General features: G+C 42.7%; 1 protein-coding gene across 2 annotated transcripts in view; it reads right to left on the bottom strand.

Moving 5' to 3' along the window:
- Positions 1-1,375, bottom strand: part of BCAT1 (branched chain amino acid transaminase 1) — a 47,208-nt gene extending 45,833 nt beyond the window's left edge. The window contains exon 1 of one of the 2 annotated variants that reach the window (XM_087935218.1): positions 1,014-1,375. In XM_087935218.1, the coding sequence (XP_087791344.1) occupies positions 1,014-1,019 (6 nt within the window). In that variant the 5' untranslated portion in view covers positions 1,020-1,375. The remainder of the gene's footprint in view (positions 1-1,013) is intronic. The other variant, XM_087935219.1, reaches the window with a different exon arrangement.
- Between the last annotated feature and the right edge of the window lie 13,448 nt (positions 1,376-14,823).

The raw sequence follows: 14,823 nt of genomic DNA, 5'->3' as shown, positions 1-14,823 counted from the left end.
CTGAGTCGATGGAGGGAATAAGCAAGGGGAGGAAAAACTCACATAAACAGCTGGAACCATTCTTTTTCTAACTCAAAAAAAAAACACAAAACCCCTCCATTTTCAGAGAAAAGGAAGGCGGGAAAAAAAATATACTTCTAAGATCTCCTGACAGGAAAGAGAGAGAGAGAGAGGAACTGAATTCCACCCCCATCTTCCATTCCCTCCGGATTTTTTTTCCCCCATTGTCAGCGGCTAGGTTTGCTGTCCGTTGGTTGACCTGATTTGGAACTGGAAATGGATTGCAAAGTGAAATGCTATAAATAAACCGCCCGAGCCCTTAAAATGTGGCTTCTCCAAAACCAAGCAAAAAAAAACCAAAAACCCACCAGCAACAGCAACTGCAAAACCCAGAAATCCGTGTTCATACTTGCAAAAGAATGAAGACCCTTTCACACACACACCAAATTCCTCTCCTTGATGCTTTTTTTTTTAAAAAAAAACCCTGTAGCGTTTTTGCTGGCTAAATTAGAGAGGGGGAAAAAGGGGGGGGGGGATGAACAGCCCTAAACCTGTGCCTGTGCAAACACACAAAATATTGGTGCTTCTTGTCCAACATATGGAGCAAAAATTCCACTTCATCCACCCCGAAACCCGCATTTCGCTTCGTTTTTAGGAAAGGAGAATGATCCCAGTATAGGAAGGCGGGGGGGGGGGGGAGGGGGGGAGAGAGGAAGGAATCCAATGATCGACAGCAATCGTTTCTTTTCTATTTTTATTCCTGCCTTGTCAACCCTGGTCCCTGTGGATGCTATCGGAGCGTGCAAGACGTAGCAAGGATGCGTTTATCAAAGATGCACCCAAACTAACGCTCGATTCTTTCTTTTTTTAAAACAAACAAACAAACAAAATTGTTATTATTGGCGAGGGGAGGTTGTTTTTTATGAATGGGGGAAACGGGGACCAGATCGCTTGCACCCCTCCAGCAAGTCAGCATCTCTCACCATCTCACCCCTTCGCAATTCTTACAGTACCTTCATCTTGACAGCAAAATCCACTCCAATTTCTCCAAGCAGGCGAAAAAAAAAAGAGATTTGGGGAGATCTCTTTTTTTCTTCTTGTTCTAGTTCTTCTTCTTCTTCTTCTTGACGGATCTCTGCACGGTTGCAGCTGACAGGAGGAGGCAAGTCTTCCTCCTTCTCTCCCCCACTCCCCTTCCCGGGTTCCTCAGCAGCCTTGATGGGTGAGTGGAGGGAGATGGGGGGGTGGGGGGGGAGGAACCGGAGCGAAAGGCGGGCAGCCGTTGATCAAGACACGTTGCAGCCGCGAATGAAGCCGCTTCCCTTCGCAGCGGAGAGCCAAGCGACCCGGGCTCGGATTGCATCACTGGTAGGAAGCGGCGCCTTTTCCCTCGAAGCTCCGCTAGGGGGCAGCAAAGGACGAGAGGAGGGAGGAGTGGCGGGGGGGGGCAAAGAACTTTGAGGAGGCGAAGGCGCGCTCTGATTGGTCGGCTGTTGCAAAGCGAGCTTGAAAGCAGGAGGGAGGTCGGCCGAAATTTCACGTGGCTGCCCCCCCTTCTTCCTCCCCCAAAAAAAACCCCAAACAAACAAAAAAAAACCCCCCAGCGATCGTCTCTCCGGTTTTTGACAAGCCGACTCTGACTGGCCAGGAAGAAGAGGCTGCAATTGGAACGCGATTGGAACGTGGATTGGCTTGTTTGCTTGCTTGCTTGCTTGCTTGTCAAGCGTGTATGAGAAAACAAGTATGAGTATGAACATAGAAGTCCGACCTAAATATAGTATATAAAAATCATACGTTGCAATGTGCTACCTGCAAATGAATACTTCAGCTTCGGTCATAACAATAGCAGAGCACGCAATAGATATAAACTCAAGGTTAACCGCACCAAACTTGGTTGCAGGAAATATGACTTCAAGCATACTCTACCTGACTCTGTGGTTTCTTCCCCAAACCCAAAAAACTTTAACTTTAGACTTGTTGACCTCACCCGCTTCCTAAGAGGCCGGTAGGGGGTGTGCATAAGCGCACCAATCGTGCCTACCATCCCTGTCCTATTGTTTCTTTTTATTTTTCTTATCTCTCTCATGTATTCAAAACTGTATTTATTCTTATACCTGTATCTTGTAAGCGATTGACAAATCAAATAAATACTTAAAAAAAAATATTAAAAACAGGTTTAAGTGTATACATAACAAATGAGTACGAATAAATGGGAACAATAGGACAGGGCCGGTAGGCATACAGGTGTGCTTATGCACGCTCCCTTACAGACCTCTTAGGAATGGAGTGAAGTCCATGGTAGATAGTTTTAAGGTTAAAGTTTTGGGCCTTTGAGTAGTGGTGGGATTCAATTTTTCTTACTACGGGTTCTGTGGGCATGGCTTAGTAGGCGTGGTGTGGTGTGGCTTGATGAAGGTGGCTTGGTGTGCGTGGCAGGGGAAGGATACTGCAAAATCTCCATTCATTTCCGACTCCTGGGTGAAGGTTACTGCAAAATCCCCATTCCCTCCCCACCCCCACTAACCTGCTTTCCAGCTCTGTTCTCCTGTGCAGGGCAACAAAAGAAGACTCAGCCAATCAGCTGGGACTCGGGAGGCAGAGAATAGATGGGGTTGGCGGGGACAGTCAGAGATGGTATTTGCCAGTTCTCTGAACTACTCAAGATTTCTGCTACCGGTTCTCCAGAACTGGTCAGAACCTGCTCAATACCACCTCTGAGTTTGAGGATGTAACAACAGAGTCAGGTAGTGAGTTCCAGGCGTTGACCACTCTTTTGCTGAAGTCGTATTTTCTGCAATCGAGTTTGGAGCAGTTTTACTTTGAGTTTGTATCTATTGTTTGCCCATGTGTTATTGCTGTTGAAGCTGAAGAAGTCATTGACGGGTAGGACGTTGTAGCAGACAATTTTGTGTACTAAGCTTAGGTCACGCCGTGGGCAGCATAGTTCTAGATTGAATGAATGAATTATTGGCCAATAATCTTTATTGGCCAAGTGTGATTGGACACAAAGGAATTTGTCCTGGTGCATATGTTCTCAGTATACATAAAAGATACATTTGTCAAGAGTCAAGAATTGTAAGGTACAGCACTTAATGATAGTCACAGGGTACAATAAGCAATCAAATCATACTAGGAAACAGTTGATATAAATCATAAGGATACAAGTGACAAAGTTACAGTCACCCGAGTGATGAAAATGGGTATGGAGCCTTCTTGAAACAGCTGAAAGGATTGTGTTGTAAACTGTTGAAAGAGGCTTGTTCAGGTGACCCTGATGATACAAATAAACCTCCAGGTGGCCTCAACGACTCACTAAAAGGATGCAAATGACCAGCTGTCTGCAAGGAGTGTAAATCCTTCCATTCCCCACCATCCAGTCAGAACTGAAGAAGTTTCTTGGATGAGAAGTGAAAGGTCTTCAAAGAAAAACCAGAAAGTCCAGTTGCCTCTTGAAAAATGCACCTCACTAAGAATCAATGCTGACTTGATGATACACAATCTCTTTTTAAAATTGATTAAAACTTTTTTTCTTTAAAATCTATCTCCTAAAACTGTGTCAGTGCTCCGTCTTCACCGTGCATCAGAGATGGACATATACTCAAACAAACTAAGGGGTTTTCATCTTCTTAGAGATCATAGGCTGAAAAATATAACCCAAAGTTCATCCATTATGATGAACTCTTGTTTTGGCTAACTGTGGACGTGACTATTGCTAAGTCAAAACTGAAACAGATTTCAAACAGTTTTCTAAGCCCCAAGGGATCATGTGGTTGCTGTTCAGTTGCTAAGTCATGTCCGACTCTTATGGACTGCATGGACTATAGCAGGGGTCTCCAATCTTGGCAACTTTAAGACTTGTGGACTTCAGCTCCCAGAATTCCTCAGTCAGCTTTGCTGGCTGAGGAATTTTGGGAGTTGAAGTCCGCAAGTCTTAAAGTTGCCAAGGTTGGACACCCCTGGACTATACATTACAGCACCCCCCCTATTGTATTGCTGAGTGGAATCCAACCCCCCTCCATCCAATAAAAAAAAAAAAGGATGTAAAAAAAAACCCCAAAAAACAAACCCCAAAAAAATAAAAAAAAAAAAAAAAAAAAGGCCCCCCAAAAAAAAAAAAACCCCCCCCCCAAAAAACAAAAAACAAACAAAAACCCCCCCCCCCCCCCCCCCCCCCCCCCCCCCCCCCCCCCCCCCCCCCCCCCAAACCAACAAAAAAAATAGCACAGCAGGCCTCTTCTTGTACTGTTTCCTGGAGTTTATCCAAACTCACGTGGACTGGCAATTGAAAAATGATGGGAGACGCAGGGAAGACGTCTGAGCAACTGCCAGCCCCGAGAGCCCTCGGGTAGCAGTATTTATTAAGAAAATGCAAATACAAAATCAAAACAATGACTTCAACATTAGCTCAGCAACATTATCTAGCTAGGCCTCAGCGAAGGTGATAAAGTTCCCGTGAGAAAGCAGGGCACCAAAGGTCTCATGGGAATGGCTCGGATAGGTACTGTGAACTCCCACACAGATTCCTGGTCTCTGAGCTTTAGCAGATCATAACAGGATCAAACTCTCATCATAAAGACACTACTGCCCTCATGAGGAGCGTTTGTGATACCCCCCAGATCTTACAAAGCTGTACAAGAACTTGCAGAATATGATGGATATATTACCACATTCCCTCCTTTTTTATTTATTCAAAGATAGGGGGTGTTTCAGTGGCAAAATACACAGTTCCCTCGCAAACTTGGTTTCGTACACTTAAGGCTGAGGCACACATTTGAAATAGATTAGGAATACATTGAATACAGCAACATAACATAATAAGTGTAATAACAATTATTACAACTAATTGAAACAATAAATGTAACCATGAGCTGTCAGGAAGCCAATCCCATAGCAAAGCCCAAAGTGACTTATTGAAGCCATCTTTTCCTGCTTCGTGTTCAGCTATGCGGTCTTCCATATCATGAACAGTTCTTGTAATGTTAGGCTCATAATTATGTATAAAAACACAACAATGTAAATGAATTAAAGCACAAACTCCTAACATTATATCTAAAGCATAAAGTAACTTGGCGAATTTCAGACACTTCTTCATTTAACATCTTAATATTCTCAACAGTATCATAAAACATAGCAACAGTAAAATTATTTAAAATATGAATATCTCTATAGTTCATAGCTATTCCAAAAGGTGGGTACATGCATACAAAGCTAACAATTAGTTACATTTAAACTCTTTGCTGCAATCCGAACGTCCTTGATGTAGGAATTTTCCTTCCATAAATTATCACCAAGGTCTCTAGTTTCTGAGATAATAGCAGCTCTCCGCCTCCGTATTAGAGTCCGTGGAGGCATAAGACGAATGGAAAAAGAAGTTGTGTAAAGTAACTTAGGCAACTCCAATTGACACCAATATTGTCCATAGTCTGAAACAGAAACATTAAACAGAATCAGAGTTGTAGCACAGGCTGAAGATATAATATCCTTATCAGGTCCCGAGTAAAGAATGTCTTGACCCTTATGCCAGGACCAATATGCTGGAAAAATCAAAAGATGCCGCTGTTTGCAGATTAATTTAGTCCGATTCCCCAAAGGAACCTGCTGCATACAAGTTGATAACCTCGGATAAGCAGTCATCTTTTCCCAGCTTTCCCAGCGCCACGCCTGGACTGCCGGCATCAAGAGAATCAGGAACCACGGAAACGCCATCCTGAGAATCAGGAACCTCAGGAACGGAATCAGGAACCACAGGAACGCCATCCTGAGAATCAGGAACCTCAGGAACATCCCTCACTGGCACCTGCGAAGGCGCTTGTGAATGATCAGGCCGGATACATCGACCAGGAACCCAACGAATTTGACCAAGATGTTCTACTGCTGCATAACCACGTCCCCACGTAATCAGCTCAGCGGGAACCCATGCCGGATCCGGAAGGAATCGCACCAACACTCGAGGCCTCACTGCATCTGTAGAAGGGGAAGAAAAATGCCTGCTGGCCGCGCTCGCAGGGGGGTTACCAGACAAATTTAAAAAATTTAAAGTATACAAAGCAAGATTTAAATGATCTTGAATTGCCGGAAGCCCCAGGAGCTTCCCTCCTTTTTTATTTATTTTAGCTAACATGTTCTTGAGCGTGCCATTATAACGCTCCACAATAGCTTGTCCTGTGGAATTGTATGGAATTCCAAATTTATGTTCCACGGACCACTGTTTGCAAAACTGATCAAAGACTGTGCTCCGATAAGCCGCACCATTGTCTGTTTTTAAAGTTTGAGGCGTACCAGCGACTGAAAATGTCTTAATGCAATGATTGATGACATGTTTAACCGCTTCACCTCTTTGAGGAGTAGCCATTAGAAATCCTGAATAAGTATCCACAGTCACATGTATATACTTCCAAGGTGCAAATGATGGATACTGAGTAACATCCATTTGCCAAATCATTGAAGGTTTCAACCCCCTGGGGTTGACTCCCATAGGAATAGCTGTGCCTTGCTTTGAACATGTTGGACATTGTTGAATTATGGCAGCAGCTTCTGCAGCAGTAAGCTTGAATTGATGTGCCAACGCTTTAGCATTTTGATGAAAATAACTATGGCTGTCCCATGGCTGGACAGTGAGAACTGAAGTTACAGCACTGTCAGCTTTGGCATTGCCTTGTGATAAAATTCCAGGTAAATTACTATGACTACGGATATGAGCAATAAAACACACATTCATACGCTGCTCCAAACATTCTTGCAACAACAAAAGCAAACGTAGAATATTAGGTGATATTCCAGGAGACAAATAAGAACCTGCTACAAAGGGTAACAAATTATATACATACAAAGAATCCACTATTAGATTAAAATCCTGATTTTGAAAATTTTGAAAAGCCAAAACTACAGCAGCAAGTTCTGCCTGTTGGGCAGACTTCTGCTCTGATGTCACTTTTGTATGCCAAATTCCAAATTTATCTTTCCAAACACAAGCACAAAAAAAAAATTTTTTTCCTCCATCAGTAAAAACTGTAGGAGCATCTGATATAGGCTGATTTACAAAAAGATTTGCTAAATTAATTCTAACTGATTTATACAAAGATAACCTAGGATCAGCTGGAGGATGACAAGAAAACTTCCCTGGCCAAGAATCTACCAAAACTTGTAAAAACTCACTATTGCAAATCATTTGTTCCCAGGTGGCTAAAGCAAAAGGAACATAACATGTTACTGGTTCCATACCAGCAATAGCCTTGCAGCGCTGACGAGCACGATTAAAAATATCAGCAAGTTGTTCTGTGATACAATTTATGGATTTCGATGGTGTATGAGACAAATGAATCCATTCCAGAATCCTTAAAGCTGTTTTTTCTTTTACCTGAACTATCAATGCAGTAACTCTACGTTCTGAGATTAGAATCACTGATAATGGACAATCTGGCAAACATCTATCTGTCCACCTACGACTCAAAGCTTGCTCAATTAATGACAAAATTCCCTTCTGTTCTTTATTCAGGGTTATAATGTCAGATGCTTGCTTAGCACTAGCCAAAGCTTGAAACAAAGGACTTAATTGAAGAGTAGTTAAACCCAAATACGGTCTGATCCAATTTATATGACCCAAAAATTGTTGTAGACCTACCAAAGTTAAAGGATCAGGAAGAACAAATTCCAACTTCAGAGGTGTAATGTGACTTAAGAATAATTTATGACCTAGATAGGCAAAAGGATATTCCTTTTGCAATTTCTCAGGGCTGACTATCAGCCCTTTCTCCTTCAGCATAGCAGTTAAAAGAAGGACAGCAGAATCCATTGCAGCATCAGAAATATTAGCAGCTATCAAAATATCATCCATGTAATGATAAACCTTCCAATCCGGGAATTTATTCCGGAAGGTTGCAAAACCCAATCTACAAACATTTGACACATGGTAGGACTATTTAACATCCCCTGTGGAAGGACAGTCCATGCATATCGCTAGCGGGCTGCCCCTGATTTATACTCAAGATAGTAAAAGCAAACAAATCTACATCTTCAGGGTGCAGAGGAATGGAAAAGAAAGCATCTTGCAAATCTAACACTCTTATATTCCATCCATCAGGTATTAAATTAGGATTAGGTGTCCCACACTGCAGTGGGCCCATTGGCTTTAAAATTGAATTTATCCTCTCAAATCATGAAGAAATCTGAATTTCCCAGATTTCTTCTTGATAACAAAGACTGGAGAATTATAAGGACTAGTGGTAGGCACTATATGTCCCTTTTTCAATTGTTGTTGAACCAATTCATGTAAATGAACTAATTTCTCACTAGTCAAAGGCCATTGATCTATCCACACTGGCTCCTGCTGGAGTAACTGTAATTTTAATAACTCCACAGGTGGGTGTTCAGTCATCATGAATGACAACTGTTGTATCAAACTGTTGCATCAAATCTCTGCCCCACAAGTTAACGTGAAGGCGCAAAACAATCGGTTGGAAATGTGCAATAGCACTTCCCTGCTTTGTTTTGGCAGAAAGAATCCTCCTACTAACCCGTGCGTCTTGAAGTCCTCCGACTCCTCGAACAGACGGTGTAGGATCTGTCGGCCACTCCCTAGGCCACTCACTTTCGCTAATCACCGAAACATCTGCTCCAGTGTCCAGCAATCCAATAAACTGTCTGCCTTCAACCAAAAGAATTAATTTTGGTTTCTGATCAGCCTTGACATTTTGCATGATGGAAAACACACTAGACTCACTAAACATATCTGTAGATCCAAATCCACCCTGGCGAATTCTATCTGACTCCCCCAAAGACAGATATGGCAAAACTAAAAGCTGTGCAAAACAATCCCCTTTTTTCAAAGATTGAGGAACAGGTGAATGAACTTGAATTTTGATCTGACCCTCATAATCCGAATCAATAACCCCTGGAACCACAAACAATTTACGCTTATGAGCTGATGATCTAGGAAGAAGAAGACCCACAGAAGCCAGAGGCAACGGTCCATAGAAATCCGTTGACCCTAAACAAACTACATGTGGATATCCTAATTCCAAATCCTCAGCTAATGGAAGATCAATTCCTGCTGAACCTTTTGTAGCTGGTGACCATATTTGATCCCTACCTCTTTCTGGTGGCTCCAACCCTTCGGACATTACTTCACTCTTTAGAGTAGGGAGAATGCCCCGATCCCTGCTTCCTAGTTTTTTCCCTCAGAATGAAGTCTGCACTGATTTGCCCAATGGTATCCTTTCTTACATTTCGGGCACACTGATTTAGGACGAGCACCCTGTCCCAATAATCTCTTTTTTTGCTGACTTTGACCCCCCCCAGGAGCCCGACATTGCGCTTTAAAATGTCCAGGCTTCCCGCAATTGAAACAAGTGCCTTTATTATTTCCTGCCTGGAGAGCCAGAGCTAAAGTCTCCATATTAAAAGTCTGACTCCCCACCTTTCTACATGCGTTTATCAAATCCGCTATCTCTCTCTCTCCACTCGCAATAAGCGGATTTAGAATTTTTTACAATCTGCATTTGCCTGCTCTACTGCTAACTTCAAAAGCAATTCATTCCGGGCAAATTGATTGTCAATTTGCCTTTCAATAGCCACTTTCAATCTGCTAATGAAATTTTCATAGGGTTCATTGTTTCCTTGTTTGATGTTAGTAAAGGTCTTCTCACCACCTTCGCCGTCAGGGAGAGTCCGTACGGCTTGAAAAATTAACTGTGGGAGAAGAATGAACCCCTCCTCAGGCATTCCATCTCGCTGTAATTCCACTGTTGTAAAATTACCAGATCCATAAAGCTGATCTGGAGTAACATTTGCTGTTCCCCTTTGAACTGCCAGCTGTCTCCATTTCTGATCTAACACCAAATATTGAGCTGGAGTTAGAATCATATTAAATAGAGCTCTCCAGTCAGCTGGAATCATTTTATTTCCATAGCCAACTGCTTCTAACAATGCCTGAGTGTATGGCGATCTAATACCATACTCTTTTGCTGCTTGCTTAACTTCCTTTAAAATCTTAAGAGGCAGAGGCTTCCATATTCTCTGTGGATTTAAAGCAGCATCTACACCAATTTCTACTGGATTAAGTTGAATCTCCACTCCAAAATCTACCAAATCATCTCCTGATAATTCCCCTCTATTTGTTGCTTCTTGAATAGCTGCAGTAACTGCATCTACTTGAACTCTTAAAGGCAAACTCTTCTCTTCTGACAAAGTATTTTCAGTGCCTGACAGCCCTCTGGATTTATCTGGAGGTGCTGTCGGTGGCAATATACGTACCGCATTGTAAGGCGGCAAACCTTCTTCGGGGGGTGATAGGAGCGGTTGTTCATGCGTAGCTAATGCATCCATAACCACCCTCCAGGTTAACAAAATTGAAGAAGGGGCACGAGGCTCCTCGTGCAAAAATTTCCCTATCTTTCTCCAGCGCTCTACTTTAATACTACCTCCCTCTGGATAACACGGAATATGTTTCCAAACATACTGTAATAAATCCTCAATTTCTTTCTTTCCTACTTCATGTCCTCTACTATGAACTCCAAACTTAAAACTATTCCCAGCGATCTCTCTCATTTCCCTAAGGTGCTTTGTCTGAGCTTTCGAGAGACCTTCCCCCATACTCACGAAAAGAATCTGTCTCCGTCCAGCGAAGAAGATGAGGGCCCAGTCGACGTCCGCGACGATGAGTATAGGATGCGGGAAACGTATAGCTTTCAAGCTATCACGCCAAAACGTATAGCCTTCCAAACTATCACGTCGGGGTCACCACTTGTGGTGGACTGGCAATTGAAAAATGATGGGAGACGCAGGGAAGACGTCTGAGCAACTGCCAGCCCCGAGAGCCCTCGGGTAGCAGTATTTATTAAGAAAATGCAAATACAAAATCAAAACAATGACTTCAACATTAGCTCAGCAACATTATCTAGCTAGGCCTCAGCGAAGGTGATAAAGTTCCCGTGAGAAAGCAGGGCACCAAAGGTCTCATGGGAATGGCTCGGATAGGTACTGTGAACTCCCACACAGATTCCTGGTCTCTGAGCTTTAGCAGATCATAACAGGATCAAACTCTCATCATAAAGACACTACTGCCCTCATGAGGAGCGTTTGTGATACCCCCAGATCTTACAAAGCTGTACAAGAACTTGCAGAATATGATGGATATATTACCACAAAAAACGGGCCCAAAACAGGCCGAAAAATGGGCCTAAAATGGCTGAAAACGCAGGAGGGCAAAAAAAAGCTTCAATGGGGCTGCGCATGGAACCCCCCCTGTGCCTCATTTTGGCCTCACCGCTGTCCCCCCTCAGCCCAGCCCACAGAGAACTACAATGCTGATCCGGCCTTCAAAGAAATCCAGTTTGACACCCCTGAGATAGAGGTAGCCCTCGACGTACAACAGTTCATTTAGTGACTGTTCAAAGTTACAATGGCACTGAAAAAAAAAGTGACTTATGACCATTTTTCACACTTATGACCATTGCAGCATCCCTCATGGTCATGAGATTAAAAATTCAGATACTTGGCCAGTGGCTCACACTTATAACTGTTGCAGTGTCCCAAGGTCATGTGATCCCCTTTTACAACCTTCTGACAAGCAAAGTCCATGGGGAATCTAGATCCACGTAACAACCATGTTACTAACTTAGCAAATGCAGTGATTCACTTAACAACGGTGGCAAGAAAAGTCATAAAATGGGACAAACTCCGTTAACAAATGTTTCACTTTTAGCAACATAAATTTTGGGCACAGTTGTGTTCGTAACTCGAAGACTACCTGTAATGCCTTGTTTACTTAATTTTATAGCTTGCCTTTATTTATTTATTTTGTAAACAACTGAAGGCTGTAATCCTATCTAATGCTCCTTCCTCCTCCTATTTTTCCCACAACAACCTTGTGAGGTGAGTTGGGCTGAGGGAGAGTGACTGGTGACCCAGCTGGTTAAAGTGGGACGAGAACTTGGCAGAACTGGTAGTAAAAAAAAACTCTTGATGATCAGCTGAGAGGAGAGGAGAGGTCCAATCATGGCTCTGTCTGGTTGCCAGCTGACATCACTCTGCCTTCTTCCAACTAGGCGTAAGAATGTCCTTGGTTGCCAAGAGAAAATATTTTGTTTTGGCTACAGAATCCCAACTATCTCAACTCCCTGCTCCCTATCCCTCAGCTCCAGTGTGGCAACACTGAAGCTGTCACAAATGGCTTCGGTCAGGTCAGCCTCAAGGTTGACAGGCCTTCAGCTTGCTGCACAAGTCCCAAACCATTCTACCACACCGTATTCAGATGAACTTGAGCTCGGATTAAAAACATTTCAGATGAAATACACGGACGCGTTTGCAATTCCAGAAAACTCCCCTTTGAACAGTGAGATGCTGCAGTGTTTGAAGAGGTACAAATGTTCCATTTTAGCAAAGCAGCCTGAACTGATTGAAGTTGTCAAGACAAACCCAGCTCTGCTGCTTCTTTCTTCTTCCATCGGTACCTTTTGATCACCATCCTCAGGTCTTAGAACAGACAGGAAGATGCAAATAAGTCTTTACAAGATCAGAAGGCAGAGAGTGAAGGTTACCATGGAAATGTTCAAATAATAAGTCAGCAGTGAATGGTGATGCTCAGGACTATTTGCCAACCGGCTCAGCGGGCTACAAAAATAGCATCCAGTAACTGAACGGGCTAGACTAGTTTCGGGGTGAGCTTAGTGCCCAAGATTTCTCACCACAGAACATCATTTCAGAGGGTGGGGGTAAGAATAATTGAATAGTTACCTTCAAACAGCACAGTAACCCAGAATAACAAAATACAGGACCTAGATTCAAACCACAGATGTCTTCATTTGTTGGTTCAGGAAAGGAACCAGATGTTTTCATCATGCATTAAGAATCTGGGCATTGCTGTAAACTATTATACGGTTTATCGTGAGTTCCAACAATCTGTCTCACCTTGTTTAGACTAGGAAGGGAAAGAGGGTTGCATTTGACTAGTAGCTGGGTGGAGAAGCTCTAGAGCCATGATGGCGAACCTATGGCACGCCTACCGCAGGTGGCACACAGAGCCATTTGCGTGGGCACACGAGTCCCAGCCAAACTTAACCTGCATTGTGCATGCACGCACCTCCCAGCTGATTTTCAGCCCGTTTGAGGCTGTTTTTGCCCTCCCAAAGGCTCAAGGGAAGCCTCTGTAGCCTCGGGAGGCCGAAAAACGGGCCTTCTGGAAATACCGGATGTGCCGAAACAGGCCCGTCTTCAGCCTCTCAGGGCTCCAGCGGCTTCCCTTGAGCCTTTGGGAGGGCAAAAACGGCCTCAAATGGGCAGAACATCAGCTGGGAGGCATGCGTATGTGCACTGCAAGTAAGGGGTTGGGGCGGGAGTGTTGCACGTGCATACACAGTGTGTGTGTGTGCATTGCATTGTGGGTGCTGGCGCACGTTTTTGGCACACAACAAAAAGATTCATTATCACTGCTCTAGAGAATCTCAAAGCTGGCTTGAGGAATTCTGGGTGTTGAGGTCCACAAGTCTTTAAGTTGCCAATTGGGAGACCCTTCTGTAGACCATAGTGGAAAATCAGTCAAAATCCAGAAGAAAATAAACCCAGTCACTTTCATACAGACCTTGAATCCAAGGAGAGGACTCTTGTATACCACGCCATTATGAATAGTGTTGTGCTTATGTTTCATTGTGTTTTGTGAACTCAGATTCTGCAGCTAAACTATTGTAAATCTTGGCTTGGCCAGTCATGTATAACTATAAAGTGTATTGAATTTTAAGTTTTTTATTGTTTGGGGGCCACCCAGGATTATGCTGCCTAAGGTGGATGGCTATATAAATCAAGTAAATATTATTTGTGATGTATATAGATGGCCTTTAAAGGCCAGGAAAGATGTATTAAGCTGGCTGGGTTTGTATATTCCACTAAGTGATTATTTAATCTCAGTTTACTGACTAAAGCACTACTGCATTGATTGATGCACTGGGCTAAACCATAAATCAAGATTCATAAATTAAATGTCTGGTTGAGATATTTTGTGTGTGTTTTTTAATACATCTGTAACAAAGCTGTTATCATTAAAGATATATCCAAATGCAGAGAGTCTTCAACTGTAAAGGACTTAGAGAGAAAATATTTGACTTGTAAAACATAGTGGTTTACTAGGATCGCTTTCACTTGTGACTTTTCATATATTGGTTTCCATTGGTAGGATAATAACAAGATGTCAAGTCAGCATCAAACAAACCACGTTTATATTTTTTCTGATTGCTGTAAGCCACTCATTGTAGCCCCATGCTGAGATGGATGGCAGATAAATTTAGCAAATAAATAAATAAATTTTGGCAACCTACAGTAACAAATGTATATTTTTGAAACTGGGATAGTTACAATGTTTGAAATTACAGTGATACTTAGCACTCATATTTCAGGCCGTAAACACTTCATAGGCCCTTACCGAGCAAGCTGCATCCATTCCAAAGCTGTTTCTTGAAATCTATTCAGTTCTACTTGCAGCATAAATTATTACTGCAGGGGGATATAATGAATAAATCATCTGAAGTTGAGTTTTTTTTTTTAATTTGAAGGACTATTTACTGCAGATAATTCTTGCAATCATTGCTTACATCCATTGTTTTCTTTTGCTGCTCCAGACGGGTAATCTGAAAACCACTTCCTTCCGTGAGGAAAAAGCAACTCAGTTAAAATCCTACGTTTAATTCCATCTATACCCTCCTTTTCCATTCTTGTATGTGCTCTGTCTACAATTTATTTTCTTTACAACATTCTGAAGCATTTTTTAAAAAGGAAATCCCTGCAGGATTGACTCTGAATGGGCACAGTGGGTCAGATACTGTGCTACGCAGGTTT

This window comes from Pseudonaja textilis, chromosome 5 (assembly GCF_049901715.1).
Source record: "Pseudonaja textilis isolate UNSWEBS1 chromosome 5, rPseTex1.2, whole genome shotgun sequence".
Taxonomy (NCBI): Eukaryota; Metazoa; Chordata; class Lepidosauria; order Squamata; family Elapidae; genus Pseudonaja; species Pseudonaja textilis.
This window is presented reverse-complemented; position numbering and strand designations above follow the sequence as displayed.